Genomic DNA, 23,064 nt, shown 5'->3' on the forward strand with positions numbered 1-23,064 from the left:
TGCCATTCTTGTCACATCCTCACTTTATTCAGGTACTGGTTTAACGCCAACCTATTTTCCCAAATTCACTGAGCACAATCACCAAACCATTATCTACTACTCAGTTAATTATTCTTGACATCATTGGGACAATTAACATCAAATTATTTTTTAAAAGATTTTTCTTAACTATATTTAGAGAGGGGAAAGGAGGGAGAAAGGGAGTGAGAGAAGCATTGATGTGCTAGAGAAGCATCGATCAGTTGGCCCTCACATGCCCCAACCGGGGACCCGGCCTACAACCGAGGCATGTGCCCTGACCAGGAATCGAACTAGCAACCTTTTGGTTAATGGGATGATGCCCAACTGAGCCACACCAGTCAGGTTTACATCCAAATTAATGAACAAATCCAAAACCCTAAATTTATCATCCTTTCATCAACTATAAAACCATTCTGCTCTAACAGTGCATATTCACGACCACATTTAACACCTGCATTTTCTAGTGCTTTTGACTACCAAATAAGCATCTTGCTTTAAACTTAACTGACTTGTCTTCCTTTCTCTTGTCTTACCAATCCTATCCTTCAATCCTAGAGAAAAACCATTCCCCCTTTTCCCTTTAGTCCATCTTGGCAACCAGTAGACTCTTTGCTTGTCTTCTCTGGACCAATCTCATCCCTGAATAGTATCAGCAGTTCCAAGTGCCAAAGTCAGTCTCAAAGCCTCAGCTTCCTTATTTACCAATTTTAAGGCCTGGACCATACTAATTGTTTGTTTGCGCCACACTTTCTCACAAGAGAAAGCATTCATCAGGGGAATAGACAGAGGCACCAGATTCAGTATAAACAGGCGCTCCAAATTCACGTAACTTCAAAAACACTGCTCAGAATCCTTATCCTTAATAGGCCCCTATTAACCAAAAGTATTATTTTCAAACCATAACTGCATCCTTACATCCTCAGCTCTCACCAGATAATAAAAACGAACATGTACTGAATGCTCACTGTGTTAGTGATTTTTAGATGTTTCGCATGCATTAACTAACTCAACTCTCAAAATGCTATGAGGTAGGTTACCATTACTTTCACCATTTTAAAGCAGAGAACCTAAGTAAACGTGCAGAGGGTCCTTCAGAGAGTTAACTGTTGCAGTCAGGATTTGAACCCAAGCAATGTGGCTTAAAGAGCTCATATTTTTCATGTCTATACCAGTGGTTCCAACCAGGGGTACTTTTGCCACCCAGGGAACATTCGGTAACAAGTGGCGAAGTTTTAGTTGTCACAGTAGAAGGGAGGTGGGTGCCACTGGTATCTGATGGGTAGAAGCTAGGAATGCTGTTAAACATTCTGCAACACACAGTAGACTTCTATCTTCAACATCTCAGTCCCCAGTCTCAGAACTGCTGAGGTTGACAGCCTGTTCTACATTAACCAAAAGCCTATTTCACTAAGAACAAACAAAATATCCTGTAACTTTTCTCCTCTACTCTACATCCATCCACATTTCCTTCCTTTAATCTTCTCCCACTTTTTTTTTTGTAAAAGGAACTGGTGGAACAAGAATTAATGAAACTTCTGCTTAATTACAGGCCCACTCACCCACTCCAGGAAGTTCCCAAATCATCATGACCACCCACCATTAACAACAATGCCTTCATTACTGAAATTCCCAAAGACTGATGATTCTGTCAGTTGCATGCTATTCTCTTTACATACACTATCCCCAACACTTGACTCATTATAAGTAATTCAATACATACTTTATGGAATGAAATGATGGCTCTGTTTTCTATTTCACTGAGAAAATGAAGAAATTAGAACCCCCAAATGCCTATTACATGTACACATCCACTTGCCCACATATTCTACCATCTATTGTTACTGGGGATCAAGTATTCAAGTTGTTATCTAAGGCTAATCCTTCAACTTATCCACCAGATCACAATCCCTCTACTGTATCAAATATTCTGTTTACCAGATCATTCTCAAGTGAACATAAACACACGCTATAAAAAAATATTTTTTGATCTTGTAACTCGTTTTATCCACCACTGTTTTCCTATATAGCAAACCTTATGTAAGCCATTAAGGCATTATATATGCAATTCCTTTACTTTTAATCTCATTTGAATGTACTTCATTTACTTGGGCTTTTACCACCCTCCTTCTAAATGTTCAGAAAGTGCTTTAGTTAAGGTTGACCATGACTTCCAAATTGCTAAAATCCACTGGTCAATTCTGAGTCCTCATCTATCTCAATCTGTCATTATTCCTCACTAATAAAGTTATCAAGAGGAGCAAATGAAATGATGTACTTAAAGAGTATTTTGAAAACTGTTGTGTATTTTCATAAAGAAACTGAGACCCAAGACTAGCACGTGATGATATAGCTAGTGAGCAGCCAGCTAATGAAAGAACCTGAATTACTTTTTTCCAATCTTGTGATCTTTCCACTAAGTCATAAAGATCCTCTCTTTATAATAGGCTGTTAAGGGGTAACAACTCAGATGAAAGAGAGCTTCTCAGGATCTATCATTCACAACTGAAGTCTAGGAACCTTCAACTTCCATTTTACTTCTGTCCAGTAGTATTATCATCCACTTAAAGTCCACCCGGCAAATAGTGACCCAGTATGCACAGATACCACACTTTCTTGTGTTCAACTTCAACAGGAGCCAAAGGAATCTGACACCAGCAAACTTAGGTTAGGTGGACTAACACAGGTAAAGCAACATTTCAGATGGTAATTCTTAAAAAGTACTTGTATTTTCAATTACTTGTTATTCTTCTTTCATTTTCCATTATCACTTCCTCAACTCTTAAAACTGTAATATTCTATTCTCAGACCTCTAGTAACAGCAGCATTAAAGATGTTTATTTAAAGATCTACCCCTTCTACTGCAATCCACACATAAAACCCAAAACCTCTGGTTTTGATTCTTGCTCTTTCTATGTCCAGATAAACTATAAAAAACTCTAGGGATGTCCCATATATTCTTTAGGAAAGACTGATTTATTTGTATTATGACTGGCAATAAAGAAACCTGGTGTACATAATCTGTTCTGCTAATAAGATATTTCTAAGAAATTTAATCCTGTGTCTTGTAAAACCAAGCAATTACCTCCTGTGTTTAGCTCAAACACTATAATATTTTAGGATAAAAATACTTTATTTCAAGAAAAAGTATTTTACTGAGTCACTTCAATAACCCTTATTGTTCACAATTTTTTAACCTATACCAACAATATCATTTAAAGGTATATTTTCCTACATTACCAACTATTCAAAATGCATACATAAGAAACAGATTTTCTATCATCAAAAAGTTGAATTAAATTATCAACAGCAACTAGAATTTCAGCCTTGCTCTTTGTCCTAATTAAACACTAGAATAAATAACATTCTTAAAAATATATATATACCTTTGGTTTCTTCTACAGCAAGTTTATCACAAATCTGCTTTTCATAGGTGCAAAGGTGTTCCAGGGCTTCTCTATAGAGACCTGCTTCCCGAAGAACTTGATTCTGATATAAAAGGAGTTCACTATATTCATAATCCACTTTATCAGGGGATGTCTATATATGGATATAAGGAATACTAACAGTAAGAATTGTTTTCATATTAAAAAATTGCTTACATATTCAAATACATACAAGAAGTCTAAGGATACTATCTGATTACTATTACTCATTTTTAAAATATTTCTAAGTATCTGTCTAGGGAGCAATTAAGTAATGACAGTATTAACTTATAACTCACTGACTAAGAATCCATAAGTCTTTACATACGATAAATAAATAGGGGAAAAGGAAAGCTTTTACTTAGAGGCAGAATGTCAAATAATAAATCTACAGGGAATAAGAGAGAATCATCCCTTTGCAACTATCATTGGAACAGTTGATTCAGGCAGAATTATAATCAATGAATGCTAAAACTAGTGGTAAAATCTGATGATGAAACGGCTATTCATAAAGTCTTGACTTGTTTATTAAACACAAAGCGAAAAAACAAGTTTACAGCAAAGAGACCTAATAGACACCACCTTAACTAAGAAATCAAGCAGAACAAATGGTTATCATGTGCTTCTTAATGTGATGGACTGAGAAGGGCTCAACATCACTTCTGGGGTTTCCTGCCAAAAATATAACTGTATCTAATTATGAGACACCACCAAACAAATCCAAACTGATGAACATTCTATAAGAGCACTGCTCTGTACTCTTCAAAAGTATCAACGGCATGAAATACAAAGAGAGTCTTGGAAACTTCCGAAGATTAAGAGAGACCAAAGAGAAATAATAAGCAAATGCAAGGTATGATTCTAAACTGGATCCTGAAATGGAAAAAAAAAATTCTGGAAAGGATATAAATAATAAATTTTGAATATCGGCTATGGATTAGATAAAGTCTATCGATGTTAACTTTCATAATTTTTTAATAATCTATATAGTACTATCTACAGAATTCAGAATTACAGAGTTATTCTTAGGAAATATCACACTGAAGCACTTAGGAGTAAAAGAGCATGGTGTCTGAAAATACTCTCAAATGTTTTGGGAAGAAAATTTAAATAGATAAATAGATATAGAGACTATAAAGTAAATGTGTCAAATATTAACAATTAGTGTGCATGAACTCCTCTATGAAGTTCTTTGCATATTATTCTAGTATCTCCTCTATAAGTTTGAAATTATTTCAAAACAAAAAGTTAGCAAGTCTATGCACACTTCTTTTAGTTACATTTAGATTCAAACCTAGTTTACTAGTTTACCTGTTGTGTTTTCCTAAATTCTTCTAAAATCTTTGCTGCCATTTCATAATCTTCTAATAAATGATAAGCAATAGCATAACCAATCCATGATGCTCTCTGGGCAGGTCGAAGCTGAAGTAATTGATATCTTGTTTCCTTTAAGTGGGAAAAAATATTTTTTTCTTAAGGTTACAGTAAAAGCAAAAGCTCCTTAAAAAGATCACATTAATTCCCCACAACACTGAGCAATCTATCACAATGCTGGGAATAGCAGCAGAAAACAGTCTGAAACATCCATATTATTTAGCTTTATAGAATAAAAAAAAAAATACTTGTTAAAAAACACAATGAAGCCTCCAAGGTAATCTTGTAATTTTTTAAAAAGCTATGAGCAGGTACTCTTTGTTATATTATTTCCTGGTCTACTTACTCTAAGAAAAGATAGGATGGAAAAGGTAGTACAAATAAAAAACATTTTTAAAAATACGATGTCCAAATACTGAATTCAGATCTACAGAAAACAACTCAGTAGGTACTGCATGGAAAAAAAAAGAGGAACAAAATAGACCTGATTTAATAGAATGACTCAAGAATTAAAATGTAGCTACAAAGATAGAATATTAGTTTCAATGAAAGTAAAATAAACAAAAAAAATTTGCTTTCCCCCAAAATGTAATAACTAAGGATAATACTGACATGTTAATAATAGACAAAGTCATCACCTATTTGAGGAATACCAATGTTAATTTTCACTGAATTGATGAAATCCTATATAGTAACCTAACTCTACCACACTGTGATTTTTTTTTTAAATCTTATTAGTCCTGTCATAAACACAACCGCTACTGGGGGGGAGGATGTAAGATTTCATTCTTTTTAAAATGGAAATTTTTGTAACCAGGAAACACTCAAAAAGGTTGAAATATTTCAACAGCATTTTCCCCTAGAATAAAAAAATTCTCTATTTTACTTACCCTGTAACCCTCAAGATCTCGCATTTGAATCTGTAGTAAAGAAAGGTCCCTTAAGATTTGAAGATTGTCTTTATCCCATTTTAGCGCATTTCTGTAACACTTAATGGCTTCATCATATTTCTTGTCTGACCTCTGAAGAAGGCCATAAACATGCCAACCTAAAGGATTTAGTTAAGGACACAACCTAAAGGATTCAGTTAAGTCAAGAAATAATATTCTAGTAATATTTCCTAGGAAACTCAGAGAACTGTAGCTATTTATAAAATTACAGGCTAAATAAAAAAAGAAGAAAATATAAAGATAGAAGGTTTTTAATACAATGAAAAAACAGTACAGCTTTTCAAGCCTCTCAGAGAAAACAGGTCTAACCTGACTTGTTAGCTCTGTGACCTTGGATAAGTTATTTAATCTGGTTATGTTTCCTCAATTATAAAATGTAAATAGAAAGTGGATAAAGCAAAGCATAGCAGTTTGGTGACTAAATGGAATAACATATAAAATGCTCACTGGCTGGCGCCAAATAAATGCTCCATAAATATTATACCATTTCTAAAGGAAAGAGAGGGAATGAGTATCTATGACATATAATTATTTTAAATCATGTATATGTTCTTTTCTTTAGCTAACAAGGTGCTTAGGAGAGAAACCTTAATACAGTAAAAAGTTCCTAAAAATCACCTAAACATAAATTGAAAACAATCATTCATTTAACAAATGATTAAAATTTCTCAATAATAAGGATGGTAGATGACCAAACTGGGCAGTCTCCAGCATGCAAATAATTTAGAGCCTAGGAAGGGACACAGATAAGTAAGCAAAATCACAGGGTGTGAAAAAATGGCCTAAGGGGGTAAATATGTAAGCAATTCCACTCCCCTAATACAGGTACTTTTCACATAAACCACGATCACTACAACAGTCACCCACCCTCCTGCCTTCAGTTCTGTCTGCTTTTACTCTCCTGCCAAAGTAACCTTTCTAAAATACACATCATCGAAAGAAAAAAGACTTCACTCCTCTTTCCAGAAATTTACAGAAGTTTCTTTCACATCAGGTTCAAATTTTTCAATCTGACAATCTTTACACCAGGGATCCTCCACAGAGTAGGAAAATATAGAATGTCTAGGGATAGCTTATATAACTAACAGTACATATTCAATATTATAAAATTTTACTTGAAAAATCACCTTTGTTTTCATTAAATAAATGACAAAGTAAGGCTTGACAAAATCTTCTCAACTGGTTGGGACATGGTTTTAAAAAGCCTGAGACACACTACCCTTTACATCTCGCCCCTGTTACCTATCCACCTTCCCATTCTTCCGCACTTCAACCACCTCTTGAGCATTGTAACACCTTTTAACTGCCTCTGATCTTCATACCTAAAAATCTACCCTCAAGGAGTCTTACGTCCATCAGGAGTACCCAATTATATAAATCATGGCAAATAACACATAGATCACTACACAACTATTAAAATGATGAAAAGAGTAATACTCAGCTTACCTTTTTAGTCTCTGGTTACTCCCAACACACTCACTTTTGCTTTATTGGAATAGCAGTACTTTTTAACAGGCTGTAACATTTTTATGTAATATTAGAAACACTCTGTATATGCTTCTAATAAGTATCTTCCTCCTCCTTTAGACTAAGGTCCTCAAGAGCAAAATCCCCATTGTTTCTTAGTCCGTACTATGCCAGGGGTCTGGTAAACACTTAAAAATCTGCGAAGTGTTTCAGCACTTAAAACTGTGTTTGCGCACAAAACAGGCAAGAAAATATTTGTTTGAAAACTATTTAATAAATGGCAATCCACAATTTTTTCCTCTACCTTCCCTCCGACATTGTATTTGCTCCTATCCTCATACTTCCCTTCACAAAATTTATCTACTATAGTAATTAGCAATATCAAGGACTTTGTTAAGCATCATTAAATCTTTACAACACCACAACGAGGTGGTTCTGATTACCCTCATTTTACACATGAGGAAACTAAGCCTAAAATCACAGTTAGAAAGGTGAGCTGGGATTCAAAGCTAAATGAAGCATATTCCCAAACCTGTGCTCTTTATCAGTCTACTACATTGTTTCTATTGTTTCTAATATTTCTTAGTGTATTCCCTTCTATAACGTTATGATCATGATGAAGTCTGCAGGGTGCCTTTTTCTGAAGCATGGGAAGAGCTTTCATAGATATTTTAAAAGGCAAGCCCATTTATCTGTAAATTATATGTTATAACACGGTCCACATATAAAAGCACTTCCTGAATGAAGACAGTTGTTATTCAATTTAAGAACCATCTCTGGAGTTACATGGTAAGAGGAATATAAAACTTCTGACTCCCAAACTACTGACTTAGGTCAAGACACTCCAATCCAACTCTTAACATATATTTCAAAAAGGATACACACATGACTCTTCAAGTCATTTCTCAAACCTCTACGAACCAATTCATAAGCTTCTTCCTTTTTACCCAAACAGTTCAATGTTAATCCTTTCATAGCCAGGGTTTCTATTTAAAAGAAAAATAAGAAAAGGTGGGGGGGGGATTAAATATTAAAAATAATAAACAGCAAAAAAGGTAACCATAATCTCAAAAACAAATGTTGCATTACTCTAAGAACTGAAGATTACTGGGAAAATTTCCAGGTGTGCAGAGAATTAAAATATTTTAAAAATCGACAAACGAAGGTAAAACATTTTCTACTCTAGGCCTCCCTAGACTTTTTTTAGATAAATGGCAAAAAAAGGCACTAATATCTGTTGCTTCATAGGTAAACAAGATACAATAGCTCTATTACTGTTCTTCAGGAGAATTCCATTAAATGACATTTTATAATTACACCTTTAAAAAGAAGTTTTATTTATTTATTTTTAGAGTGAGGGGAAGGAAGGAAGGAAGGAGAGGGGGAGAAACATTGATGTGTAAGAGATACATCTATCAGTTGCTGCTTATACAAACTGGGGTTTGGCCTGCAACCCAGGCATATGCCCTGACTGGGAATTGAACCGGTGACCCTTTGATTCGTAGGCCAGTGCTCAATCCACTGAGCCCAATCAGCAAGAGCTATAATTATTCCTTTAAAGTATGAAAAACTTTATCTTGAAACAGGCTTTACTTCTTTGATCCCAAATTGCATAAAGATTAATGTCACTGTTCAATGATTAAAACATACACATAAATTATATACATATGTATTTCTGATTTGCATAAATTTCATTATTTTACAATGATTATTTAGGATACTATTAAATATACAATTAAAAGAAGACATCAGACTCCTGTCACTCACAGTCAACAGATTAAAACAGAAAATCAAGGCTCTGGACAGGTGGCTCAGTTGGATGGAACGTCAGACCATACACCAAAATGTCACAGGTTCGATCCCCAGTCAGGGTGCATATTGGAGACAACTGACAGATGTTTCTCTCTTACATCGCTGTCTCTCCCTTCCCCCTCAACCCCCGTCCTCTGTCTAAAATCAGAAGACATATCCTTGGGTAAGGATTTAAAAAAGAGTGAGAGGGAGAAAGAGAGAGTGTGAGTATTGAGGGCAATATTAAGTTTTCAGAAAAGGAAAAAAATATTTCTAATTTCATAATACATATTATGAAGTACAAAAAAAAATACTCATTATAATGTAGTTGCCTAACTTTTAGAACAAAAATTTAGAATTTATAGGAAAATTACTTCAGAATAAAAGAATAGGAATAAAGGTATTATACTGAAGAAGATTCAACATTTAGAGGAAAATACAGATAAAGAAATGGAAGAAAAAAAGGCAAACTCATGTACGAATTGTTATAAATCACGAATAAAAATTAAAAGCAAACAAATATATCTGGCAAATAGCCAAATTAGCAAAGTACCGCAGAAAGTAACCCCTTAGTGTCAAACAAGTAAAATCTACTCCTACAAGTTTTACCATTCATTTTAAAGTTTCTTAATTAATGGCACCCTGGGGTTGCAATTAAGTTTAAGACAAACCGTCATTTTATGTACTATTAAAAATTGTTTTCAGCCCTGGCTGGTGTGGCTTAGTGGATTGAATGCCAGCCTGTGAACCAAAGGGTCGCCGGTTCAACTCCCAGCCACAGCACATACCTGCGTTGCAGGCCAGGTAGAGAAGCAACCACACATTCATGTTTCTCTTCCTCTCTTTCTCCCTCCCTCCCCCTCTCTAAAAATAAATAAATAAAATCTTTTGGGAGGGTGGGCGGGGAACCGTTTCAGCCCAGAATGGTGTGGCTCAGTTGGTTGGGCACCATCTTGCAAACCTAAAGGTCTCCAGTTCGATTCCGGGTCAGAGCACATGTCTGGGTTTTGGGCCAGGTCCCCAGCTGGGGTCTTGGGGTATGAGAGGCAATTTGTAGAAGTTTGTCTCCCGCATTGATGTTTCTCTCCCTCTCTTTCTCCCTCCCTTTCCCTTTCTCTAAAATGAAATCTTTAAAAAACATTTTTTCAATTAAATTATGATACTTCACATGCAACCTCATTTCAGATGTTAAAATATGAGGAGAAACTGCATTTTAGAAAAGTGACATCTGGTATTCTGATGTACTGAAACTCTATCAAAGTTACATGAGCAGTATGCATACCTTAGAAATGAATATAAAAACCTAATATACAGCTGGCCAGCAAAAATACTTTTTAACAATGTTAATAAACAGTATTATTATTATTTTAGAGAAAATATATTAAGAGTAAAGATAGCTGATAGAGCGCTATTACTCTCTCCCTCTTCAATACTAAGAGAACAGCCCTGACTGGCATGGCTCAGTGAGTTGGGTATCGTACTGCAACCCAAAATGTGGACAGCTCAATTCCCAGTCACAGCATATGCCTCAGTTGTGGGCCAGGTCCCCAACTGGGGGTGGGTGAGACACAACTGATCGATGTGACATTTCTCTCTCGTATCGATGTTTCTCTCCCTGTCTCCTTCACTTCCTCCCTCTCTAAAAATAAATTTAAAAAAAATACTGAGAGAACATTATCAAGTTAATTACCAAAGACCCATGTTTCCTAACTGTACAAATCAGACTATACAAGCTTATTTTTCCTCTGCCTCGTCTCAAGTTTAGCTAAATAGTCTCTCCTTATTCTATAAATATCTCACCGTCCAATCTTCTACTCTTGCAGAGGCAAAAACTAAAAAGTAAAAAAAATTTCAAAACATTACAATATACAAACCATACATTAAATATGACTGTCTTGAAAAACTAATTAAGATAACAATGTTAAATAGAAAAATCCTGGTTCATCAGCAGAGAACGAAATGGACACTTTCTGAATATGTTATTATAAGAAATAAAATTCTCCAGCTCAACCAAAATTCTAAAGCAAATTTTTCTTACATCTTAAATAAATGTACTTATTAAACTTTAGTAAGCATAATTTGTCCTACTAGCTTCTTCTGACTTTCCTATCATGCTTATTTTCAAAATAATAATAAACTACAACTCGAGATGTATTATAATCTTCTTGACACTAAATTCAAAATACAGGAGTCAAAGATAAGGTCCATTCTCTCTGGAAAACAAGTAAGGCATCTGGGAGTGAAAGCCAAGAAGTAAAGCCAGTTCAGTACACAAAGACTTATCTACTTACACTTGCAAGTAAGTATATGGTATTTATATTTACACTTACCTCCGTGCTCTGCAAATTTGGGATTAGAGAGTATTTGTTTACAGAATTTCAATCCATTTCTATACTGTTTATGTTCATAACATCTCTGCCAAAGCAAAAAAAAAAAAAAAAATTTTTTTTTAGTTTAGCAAGAAACGCAAAAGTTTAAATTCAATGCTAAATTTTTGGTTCTGTTTAATACAACAGAATGACCAAATGTTATTTCCATAGTCTCCTAAATCCCACTAAAACGCCAAAAAAAAAAAAAAAAAAAAAAAAAAAAAGATTCAAATACAGAAAGTTAAAAGCAGAACAAAGGGACAGAATACAGATTAGAAAAAGTAAGAAAATCATTAACTCACTCCAAAAGGTACAAGTGTTATATAAAGTGAAAATGAAAAAAAGGAAAAGTGTATTATATTTCAAAACAACATTTTGTTTTTAACTGAAGGAAAGAAGTCTCTCAAGCTGCAAAAGTACAAACTAGTGCATGCAAAATAATGAAGGGGGAATAAAAGACCCACCCCATGGGATATCATACTGAAATTTTAAAGCCAAAAAAGTTTATTAAAAACTTCCAAAGGGGGGAAAAACATACAAAAGATCTGTAATCATAATGGCACTGAACTTTTATTTTGAAGTAATAACAGAATATTGCTAAAAGCCAGAAAACAACTATACACAGCCTTCAAAATTCAGCATGAACTTAAGTTTCAACCTAGAATTCCATACGCAGCCAAATTATCAATCAAGTGTATGAGTAAAGTGACATTTTAAGGCTTCTCAGAAAGTTAAAATTTTATTTCTACGCACTCTCCCTTAGGAAGCTTTTAAAAAGAATCAAAACAAATTTAACAAGACAACATGAAACTTACTTAATAAAGAATCTAATGCAGAACAGAAGAACTAGTGAACAAGCACTCCAAAACGAAACAGGAATCCATAGGCCATCATGGAATAAGTTTGCAGCAAGAGTAAAAATGGAACTGACATACTTCATAATATGAAAAATATTATTACAAGTCCCTAACAGCAATACAGGCACTTTTGGAGTGGGAGGAGAGCAACAGGTCTACAGAAAACCAAGCAACTGCATAAACAAGACATGTATTGCCTTCAGGAAAAATGAAGGCGTATATAAGAAAGAAAAGTGTGGTCTTAGTGTAATATTTAGCTTAACAGTAAGCAATACATACCTAATTTAAAATGTAAATATTAAGTACTAATTTACCAAAATACTGTGATATAACTATAATGGGATAACGAGGAAAAGGAAAGTGGGCAAATGTGGTAATGATGAAGTTCTAAGTCCTCATTTTCCATAATCAGAAGTGAACAAATGTTCATCAAGATACAGTGATATGTTATTAAACAACAAGAAAGCAAGTTTCAGGAAAAATGGCTAAAAGGACTGAGGGTACTTGACTCTGGAGTGAGAAGGCATGGGTAGCAGAGGGGGTAATGACTTTTATATTCATAATAAACCTTTCAGTGCTATTTGACCATTAGGTATCAACCTAATTCTTTTTTAAATTATTTTACTTGTTACAGGAAAAAAAAAACAACCCTGTAACTGAAAGATAATGGTAATCTATGCCAGAACTCATTGTGATAAATGTAAACAAATTTAGTCACAACTTTTGAAATACTATATTCAAAATCTGAAAAATGTGTAACTTTATACATTTAACATCAAGAAATCAATTGCTTTAATCTCAATGCTACAGCCAACTATAGAGTTGTTCTATACCAACTACATACTCATCATCTTTTTTGTTCTTTCACATCTCAAACCTAATATATCCAGAACACAATTGATTTTCCCCCAGAATCTAGTCTTCATCAAGTCTCTACCATCTCAGTAGATACCCTCCCCTCAACTCATCCAACCAAATGATGATGAAAAAACCCTAACTATCCTTGGTGCTTTCTCTCCCGTGCACTTCCATCCCGTGCCTCCAGTCCCAGCTTCTCTGCAATTGCCCCGCCAGCAGTCACCTAAGCACTCAGCAAGCTTAATGACCTGGGGTTTAAGAGGGCAGGGACAGCAGAAGGAGTAACTTGGGATCTATCATTAACCAAATATAACCAAAGAAACACAAGGCTAGCAACTAAACTTAGTGTTTCTATTTACTTAGCAGAAAGCCTAAAAATAATGTTTTCTTATATAGTTCTAATAACAACAGTAGAAGGCATTAAAGGAAGCTATGCTGTAAAGACTTGGCTACTTAAAAGGGACTCTCGACTGGTCACTGTGTTCCAAGAACTATGCACATACAAATAACAGTTTAAGTGCATTGTTCTTAAAACCCTCAATTAGCTTTCTGAAAATTTAAAATTCAAGACAGTGTTTTTAAAAAGGCAAGCCAAAGAAGACATATGTAGTAAGTATGTCTGACAGAGATCTTATATCCAGAACATATTAATAAGTCCTAAAAGTCAGTAACAATAAGACAAAAAACACACCCAAAAGAGATTATCTTAAAGGCCTATAAACACATAAAGGGTAATTAACTACTGTACATCAAAACCACAATGCCATACCATTAAATTTAATTTAATAAAATAAATCAGACAGTTATCTAATGAAGTTCTGAAGCAACTGGAACTTTCATACTTCTGGTAGAAGGGGAAACTGATTAACCAATTAGTCCAGCTTTTTCACAGAAGCAAATTTATGGTATAAAAATTATAGCTCAATAAACCAGGTTTAAAAACCTGCCCTGGCTGGTGTGGCTCAGTAAACTGAGCACCAGCCTGCAAACCAAAAGGTTGCCAGTTCAATTCCCAGTCAGGTCACATGCCTGGGTTGTGAACAGGGTCCCCAGTGGGGGGTATGCAAGATGCAACCGATGGATGTATCTCTCATACATCTATGTTTCGTTTCCCCTTTCTCCCTCCCTTTCTCTCTCTCTAAAAATAAATAAAACCTTCTAAACAAAATTAAAAACCATACTCCACTTTCTTGGAATGAGATAATAATACTATAGCACTTGGCTTTTTATTTCATCACACTTCAGAACAGTAATTAAGCTTCAGTTCCTAATGATTATGTTCCCAATTAATGAAACTTGGCAGTCTTCCATATTGAAATTATACTCAATGCCATTAACCCAATTATCCTGTCACCGTAACCTGTAAAAATAATTCAGCATGGCATACCTCTCCAAATACTTGCTAAGAATTCACTCTCCCCCATCAAGAATTAGTGTATGTTTAAGGAAATAGATGTTTCGATCTCTTTTTGTCCTAAAAACACTACTATGATAGATCGCTCATGGCCTGATAAATTAATGGAAAAAGTAACAACAAATATTCAACTTAGTTTATACCATAAAATTTCCTCAAAATGCCTCCTCTTGCCCAAGGATAAATGCTAGCAGCAAACAGGGTTAACAAGAAAAATAACAAGAAACGACAGAGTACCATATATCTTTCAACAAGGTTTTCCCCCAAACGTATAAGGCCAGATCTATCAGATCTATGCGTAATTCAGCTCTAACACAGACTTTCCTGATTTTTGCAGAAAAACAATAAAGTTTACAATAAAATATTAAACTTCTTCATAAAAAAATACTTATAAATTAAGACTGGAAACCATAAAACTCCTAGAAGAAAACTCCTAGGAGTAAATTCATTAACGGCAGTCTTAGCAGTATTTGGGGGTGGGGATGTGTCTCCTCGGACAAAAAGCAACAAAGCAACAAAAGCAAAAATAAACAACTGCAACTACATAAAACCAAAAAAACCCCTTTGCATGGTTAGATCTATGTATAATTTTAGCTTTAACACTGGTTTTTGTCCAAGTAAAATGGAATCTTATAAAAGCAATATTTTTTTTAAATTTTACTGATTGATTTGACAAAGGGGGGAGGGTGAAGAGGGGGGAGAGGGAGAGATGGAGAGAAACATCAGTTTGTTGTCCCACTTATTTATGCACTCACTGGTTTCTTCTTTACACGTGCCCTGACAGGAGACTGAACCTGCAACCTTGGCACACCTAGTCAAGGCCAAAAGCAGTCTTAAAATATGACAGAAGATAAAATCATAAGTTCTTTTATGACCATTCAAAAAGATGTAGATGTGCACAATTTAAAAATAGGTTTCTCTGCTTGTTTTTAAAAAAAATCCTATGTAACCACTATCGCCAAGCTCATGCTATAGAACTATATGGGAAGAAGGTATCATGACAAGATTCTTAATTCTTAACCAAACCCATTGGCTTAAAGTAAGTTTTTAGGTAACTTACTTTTATTTATGGAAAGATGCAAAATATTACACAAAGTAGACTTTGAGCAAAGGTTTCATACTGAATTCATTTCAAACAGGTTTTGTAAAACGACATGGTGAACAGACATGTTCTCCACAGTAGAATCATCCAATTAAATAAAAATACAATTCTACAATCCCTTCTCTTAAACTTGTACTGGGAGAAGTTCTTGACATTTCAGAATTGTGAATAAGGGTTTCTCTTGGTATGTAATGAATGACGCAGTACTCTATTTGTCCTTTTGCCTATAACATGCGTATCTGTTAATTCGAGATTAAATATCGAAAACATTGGAACACAGTAGACTATTTATTAGTGATTAAATTTTCACACTGCGCTATAGACACAGTAAAGCAAAACAATATAACCAGAACCGAATAAATTGTTTTAAGAGTTTAAAAAAATCCCATGTTCTAAATACTGGCACCGTACACTGAGATTCCTGCTTCCAAATGCATAGGAATAATAGACAGCTGATCATTCTTCTGCCAAGCATGAAACTAGTAATAAAACATGTATTTTCAATTGTTGGATGAGAGCCAACATAGGACTGTAATCTCAGAAAGGAAGCAAGGTAAATCCCAAGAAAATCCTGGAGGCATTTTCCAGACTATAGAATAGTGAGGGAGAACCCATGTAGAACATGGCAGTCTCACTAAGCAGGTATCTGAGTTAGAAAATACTCAAACAGCTGGAATTCATGGGGCAAGTAACAGAGAGAGCTGTACACAGATGAAGCTTCAGAAATCTGCACAGGAATCTTTGGTAAAATATTAAGCTGAGCAGATACACTACAAGATTCTACTGAAGGTGGGCAAAGATCAAGTACCAAGTAGCATGAACTGAGAAACTACTGGTGCTCATAGAAGCCTGAGAGACAGCTGAGTTCCTAATATCTAGTTAGAGACTTCATTAAACACTCCAGGATTCAGTAGACATTCAGAAATGCCATACCTTAGGAATAAGGCTAATCTAGACCCACTTGTTCTGAAAGGAACAAGCTAATGCACAAGCAAATTAACTGCTAAAACAAAACTCTGTTAGACAACAGAAGCCAGAGACTCCACAATATCCAATACTTTGGAAAAACTACTAAAAATGCAAAGAAACAAAATTTTGACCCATGACCTATACCAAAAAATATATATCTCAACAGAAACAGACTCAGAAATAATTATGTAGTAACAAAGACTTTAAAATATTATGTAATATTAATAAATTCAAAGGAAAGCATGGACACAAAAGAATAGGAAATCTCAATAAAGAAATTAAAACTATTTTTAAAATGAAAAGTATGATACCAAAAATGAGAAGTTAAACATATAGGCTTAAAAGATTAGACACTACAGTGATTTTAAAGTCAGAGCAGTGAAAATAAACTACTGCAGAGAAGCAGAGAACTTAATGTGGCTGCGGTGAACTTGAAAATATAAAACAGAAATAACCCAGAAGCTGAAAGAATAAAATTCACATATATAGGGGGAGGAGAGACACAGAAATTAAATGGAACAGTACTTGTGGAACAGTAGCAAGTGGTCTAATGGTATCAGGAGGGGACAGAAAGACCAAAGTGGGGAAAAAATACAAAAAATGCCAATGTGATGAAAACTCTAAACCCACAGATCCAAGAATCTCAACAAACCAGCAGAATAAACTAAAAGGATATGGAGGAAAAAAGAAAGAAAGAATACCAGAAGCACATTACAATCCATTTGCTGAAAAGTAATGGCAAAAGAAAGAACCGGAAAAGTAGTCCAAAAAAATATCCTCTACTATAAAAAGGTCTCTGCCCTGGCTGGTGTGACTCAGTAGACTGAATGCCAGGCTGCGAACCAAAAGGTCACTGGTTCCATTCCCAGGCAGGGCACATGTCTGGGTTGCAGGCCAAGTCCCCAGTTTGGGATGCCCAAGAGGCAACCAATGTATCTCTCGCACATTGATGTTTCTCTTTTTTCCTTCTCTTTCTCCCTCCCTTTGCCTCTCTCTAAAATTAAATACATAAAGTCCTTAAAAAAAAAAAAAAAAAAAGGCATCTCCAATTATCATCTCAGCTTCCACCTTAATAAATCAGAGCCCTGATTGGATAGCTCTGTTGTTTAGAGCATCATCCCAATATGCGAAAGTTGCAGGTTCAATCCAGGTCAGGGGGCACATGAGAATCAATCAATGAACACATAAACATGTGGAAAAAATTGATGTCTCTCTCCCTCCTCCTCTGTTATTGTCTCTGAAATCAATAAAAACTTTAAAAAGGAATTAGAAAAATAAGAGCAAATTAAAGTAAGCAAAAGGAAATTAAAAAAGTAAAAGCAGAATCAACGAAATAGAAAGAGAAAAATAGAAATCAGTGAAACCAGAAGCTGGTTTTTTGGAAAGGTCAATAAAATTGATAAACCTTTAGCCAAACACAGGCATAGTCACAAAAGTGTACACAACAGTGAAAAAACTAGAGCCTCAGCTTTCCAGTCAAAGGATGGGAAAACCCAGGGAAGCAGAAAGTGATCAGAAGATCACAGAAAAGAAAGAACTGGGGAAGGCAACCCCACAAAGTTGTTCATGAGCTCCAGGGGTCACCCTCTGAACTGCATATTCATAGATCGGATCCTATTCACAATAGCAGACTCTGCACACTGAACTAACAGATACATTGTCAGCTCTCCCCAGAAGAGCTACTTGCCGAGTGGCACATAAGCAGGACAGATCCAAATAGACTTGGAAAACTGAAATGATACCAGAACCAGAGCCCACAGAGCTGGGACTTGCAGCTTGAACCCAAGCAGATTTGCTGAAACAAAATGAACACTCTTCCTGTACAGAACTTAAACAAGACCCAGAATGTGATAAACTAATACTCAAAATGCCCAGAATAAAATCCAAAATTATGTGGCACATAAAAAACAAGAAAATCTCAACATGCATGGGAAAAGACAATCAACAGGCACCAATGTAGAGATGAGAGAGATGTTTAAGACTTTAGCTATTACAAAAATGCTGGAGGAAGCAATTAGTGAACACTTTTCTTTTTGAGGGGGGAAGGGGCTTCATTATACGCACTCAATACCAGAATGGAGATTAACAGGAAAGAATCAGTGTATTGAAAAATGGATCAACAAAATTAATCCATTCTGAAGAACAGAGAGAGAAAAGATTTTTAAAAAATGAACAGACTTAAGGACCTGTGCAGTGTTAAGAAACTTTAGTCATAAAACAATTGGCTGCTTATATTTATAGAACAGTTGAACAAGTTGTAAAAAGCCAAAAAAACCCCTACCTTAACATGATCTACTGAAAGAAAATTCATTATCTTTGTTCAAATCCTTATTACAGGAAAAGAAAACAAAAACAAAACAAACCCAGTTCCCTAGAAATGTAAACTGTGACATGGCAAACCAGGCAATTTACACTGATATTAGTGACACCAAAAATTTTTAAAAAATACACACAATTTAGGTTTGGCATTAGGATTACATGATTTTCATCAGTATTAACTATACCTTTCTGTTGTCTTCCTTCAGCTAATGCAAAAAAAATTTCGTTCTTTGAAATTAATTAAAGGAATGCAAACTCAAATCAAGGTAAATGACAAAAGCAAACTTGGCTTTAAAAGTCAGTCAAGCCCAGTCCAGCTTGTCTGATTTTAGAGAAATCAGAAACTAAACTAAAATACACCATCAAGGGGTCCTGGCTGGTGTGGCTCCATGGATTGAGTGCTGATCTGCAAACCAAAGGGTCACCAGTTCAATTGCCAGTCAGGGCACGTGCCTGGGTAGCAGGCCGGGTTGCCAGTAGAGGGCACGCAAGAGGCAACCACACAATGATGTTTCTCTCTTTTTCTCCTTCTCTCTCTAAAAATAAATAAAATCTCAAAAATGAATCACTAAAATAAAATACACCATCAAGGGGAACAATGGGTCTATCTGGAGATGATGGGAACGTTCTGCATCTTAAAAGGGGCATACACTGCACGGATGTATGCAGCTGTCAAAACTAACAGAACAGTACACTCAAGACAACCATTTCAAGAGTATGTGCAAGACCTGTGCATTTTACTATAGGTAAATCATATCTACAATTTTTAAATTTTTTTTCTAAAGCACAGAATCTCTGAAAAACTACCTTTATTCTTTTTTTCCTAAAAATCTTTTAGTAAGAGCACCCATTTGCAGACAATGTTGCCCTTTTCATATCATACAACTTCTGGCAAACTACAACCATGAAAACAAATCTTTAGAATGAATTTCCTCTTTTTAGTTTTTTTGGTTTTTTGTTTGTTTTTAAATAAGCTTGTCCTCTATAATAAAAGACAAAATAAGATCCACTGAGATAAGGCTTAAGAAATGAAGGCTATTTTACAGATTTTCTTCTTAGTCAAAAGAGACTTGAAACATCGTCTGGGGCAAGCAGTCACAGAGCCCATGTACGGGTCTAGCTCATTCTTTACTAAAATGTTCTTAGATACAATACACTGAGCCAAACTCTACCTCCATAAAACTTTTCTTGGTTGATTCTAGCTCTGTAAGAGTTCAGTTTTTCTCTTATTCAAGCTAAAGCAAATTGTTCTTTTGGCTGTTCTTACATTCAAGTTTTAAATACTCTCACACTCAAGGCCACCCTGTGAGGTTGAACCAATATGGTTCCCATACTGCAATATTTTTTAAAACTAGTACAATTTCAAAAACAAACTGGATAATTTAAATGGAGTTGTTAAATTATTTTTCTAAATAAACCATTTTTTAAAAATCTGTAATTAGTATTTCAAAAAACAGAAGGCATTACAATATTTTTCAAGTAACAAGCAAACAATCTTAGAATAAAATAGACAGGAGCCCCGACCAGTGTGGCTCAGGTGGCTGGGCATCGTCCTGCAAGGCGGTCGCCAGTTTGAGCCCCTCAGGGCACACATCTGGGTTGTGGGTTGGGTCCCAGTCAGGTGCATAAGACAGGCAACAGATGGGTGTTTCTCTTCCTTTCTTACCCTCTCACTAAAATAAACAAATAAATATTTTAAAAAATAGACAAGATAGATCTGTGGTAATTTTACACTAATGTTTGTTGTGTATCAGCATGAGAGTCACTGATCTACATATCTCTCTAAGTTTTGGGCCCAGAAATTAAAATTACAGATATCTGTAAAATGTTCCAGATTTTATCTTATCTTTCTTTTTTCAGCATTAAATTATGTGACTTAAAAAGTTGAAGGAAGATTTATGATTCCTGCTTAATATGAGTGGAATTCTGCTACAGGAATGCTGAAAGGACGAATTCTGATGCTAGAAATAGAACAAAATTTAATGAAACTCAAGGTTTGGCACAAAAAACGCCCCCTTTTTATTACAAAACCATAAGCATGTAATTCTGTAACAACAATATTACACTTAAGCATACCATATGACATTTTAGGTGAAATGCTTAAATTAAAACTATAAATTATTATACTCATATTATCACCCTACCATCCACACTCAAGCAGGTTTTACTTATGCTGGACCTTATATAACTAAGAGGCAGCTGTGTATTAGAACCTCACAATTATCTCAATAATAAGTGCTCACAGAAGACTCTGAAGAATACAATGAAGTGGCCGTGGAGACACAAAAACAGATATATAACCAAGTATTCAATTATATAAAACCTGAAATACAAATTATTTTAAAGCAAACTCTAGTATTTTCAAGCACTGCACATAAAAACAAAAATGAATTCCTGATAGGATAATGGTTGCCCCTAATTTCCAAACACTCTACACATCCTCATAAAAACCGTACAGGCCACGAAATACAGCAAATAAAATCACCCATGGCATTATAAGGACACAGACGACTAAAAACTCTAATTTACATGTAAGTGCGTAAGCATCCAAGACCAGAAGCTCCAATGGGAGCTGTCCAAAAGAACACTACAGCAAGGTCCCAGTGGTGACTGAACACATGTAACATTTACTAGGATCCAGCCTCGCAAGGAGAGGGCCACTTGTTGAGGCGAAGTAGGAGAGACTTGATGTATGAGCGCAATGGCTACTAAGGGAGCCAAAAGAAGAGGCTTAAAAAGTCTGTAACATCAAAGGTGGCAGTTTCAGCAAGGCACAGCTTGGAAGGAAGGGGCGCCTTAGGAGGAAGAAGTGTCACTTAAAGGCTTGTGGAGAAGGAGGCAAATGAAGATAAAGGCCCTACTGAAGTAAAAGAGAACTGAGAAAAGTGGGGAGAGGCAGGGTTGCTCTCGCTTATTTTAAAAACTGCATTTCATTGTAGCAAAAAAGGGAGCATGCTCTTGAACCAAGAGATTAAAGAAGCTACCCAAACCTCACTCCAAAAATTAAATTGTTTATATGCTTGGTCCCGTAAAATCTATCACAAGTAAACTGAACAGAAAAAAGAATTCAGCATCCATGTAAAGTTACTTATATGGAATTTAAGAAGTGAAAAAAATTTTGGCAGATAAAAAACACACCAAAAATCCTAGTGATAATCCAATATTCAAAATTTAAAATAGAGTGCACAAACAATAGGAAGATGTAAAACAGGGACAGACTGAACTTAAGAAACAAAAAAACACCCACAAAATCATCTTGGAGATAACGACTGTATTACAAGATACATAATCTCAAGAGATAGAGAATACGAATGCTTTTCAAATGAGAAATAAAGAAGAACTGAAGGAAAATAGATATAAAAGAAAATCAAAGACGATCCAATAGGCAAGAAGCACCAAAGAATAAAACAACAGAATACTCAAAACTATAATTCTTGAATTAAAAGAGCCTTGGCTGGTGTGGCTCAGTAGACTGAGTGCTGGCCTGTGAACCAAAGGGTCGCTGGTTTGATTCCCAGTCTAGGGCATATGCCCGGGTTACGGGCCAGGTCCCCCGTAGGAGGCCATGAGAGACAACCTCCCGTGGATGTTTCTCTCCCTCTCCTTCTCCCTACCTTCTCTCTAAAAATAAATAGTCTTTAAAAAAAAAAAACATCAATCTAAAAGATATTATGCCAAGTAAGTCAAGCGACAGATACCAGGTGATTTCACTTATATGTGGAATCTAAAGAACAACATAAATGAACAAACAAAACAGAAACTGACTCAAAGACACAGAGAGCAGACTGATGGTTGCCAGAGAGAAGGGGTGTTGGAGGAACTAGGTAAAAAAGGTGAAGGGATTGAGAACTACAGATTGGTAATTAGAAAACAGTCATGGGGATGTATAGCGCAGGGTGGGGAATATAGTAAAAAGTTTTGTAATAACTATGTCTGGTGCCAGGTGGGTACTGGAAATATCAGGGGAATCACTGTGTAAAGTATGACTGTCTAACTATTATGCTATACACCTGAAACTAATACAAAATAATGATGAATATAAACTGTAATTGGAAAAATTTTAATTTTTTAAAAAAAGGATAAAAGAAAACATTAATCTACATTCTGTAACAACATTCCAGAGAAAATTAATCTAGGGTAATTGACAGAGA

The 23,064-nt window shown here is 35.2% G+C and overlaps 1 protein-coding gene across 3 annotated transcripts in view; it reads right to left on the minus strand.

Moving 5' to 3' along the window:
* NAA15 (N-alpha-acetyltransferase 15, NatA auxiliary subunit) overlaps positions 1-23,064 on the minus strand; it is a 64,667-nt gene that overhangs the window by 30,709 nt on the left and 10,894 nt on the right. For all 3 annotated transcript variants that reach the window (XM_054563059.1, XM_054563050.1, XM_054563041.1), the window contains exons 2-6: positions 11,356-11,440; positions 8,116-8,220; positions 5,708-5,865; positions 4,755-4,889; positions 3,405-3,558 (exon numbers count right to left, since the gene is read on the minus strand). In XM_054563059.1, the coding sequence (XP_054419034.1) occupies positions 3,405-3,558; positions 4,755-4,889; positions 5,708-5,865; positions 8,116-8,220; positions 11,356-11,440 (637 nt within the window). The remainder of the gene's footprint in view (positions 1-3,404; positions 3,559-4,754; positions 4,890-5,707; positions 5,866-8,115; positions 8,221-11,355; positions 11,441-23,064) is intronic.

This window comes from Pteronotus mesoamericanus, unplaced genomic scaffold (assembly GCF_021234165.1).
Source record: "Pteronotus mesoamericanus isolate MK-2021 breed Mesoamerican mustached bat unplaced genomic scaffold, CSHL_Meso_final contig_163, whole genome shotgun sequence".
NCBI lineage: Eukaryota > Metazoa > Chordata > Mammalia > Chiroptera > Mormoopidae > Pteronotus > Pteronotus mesoamericanus.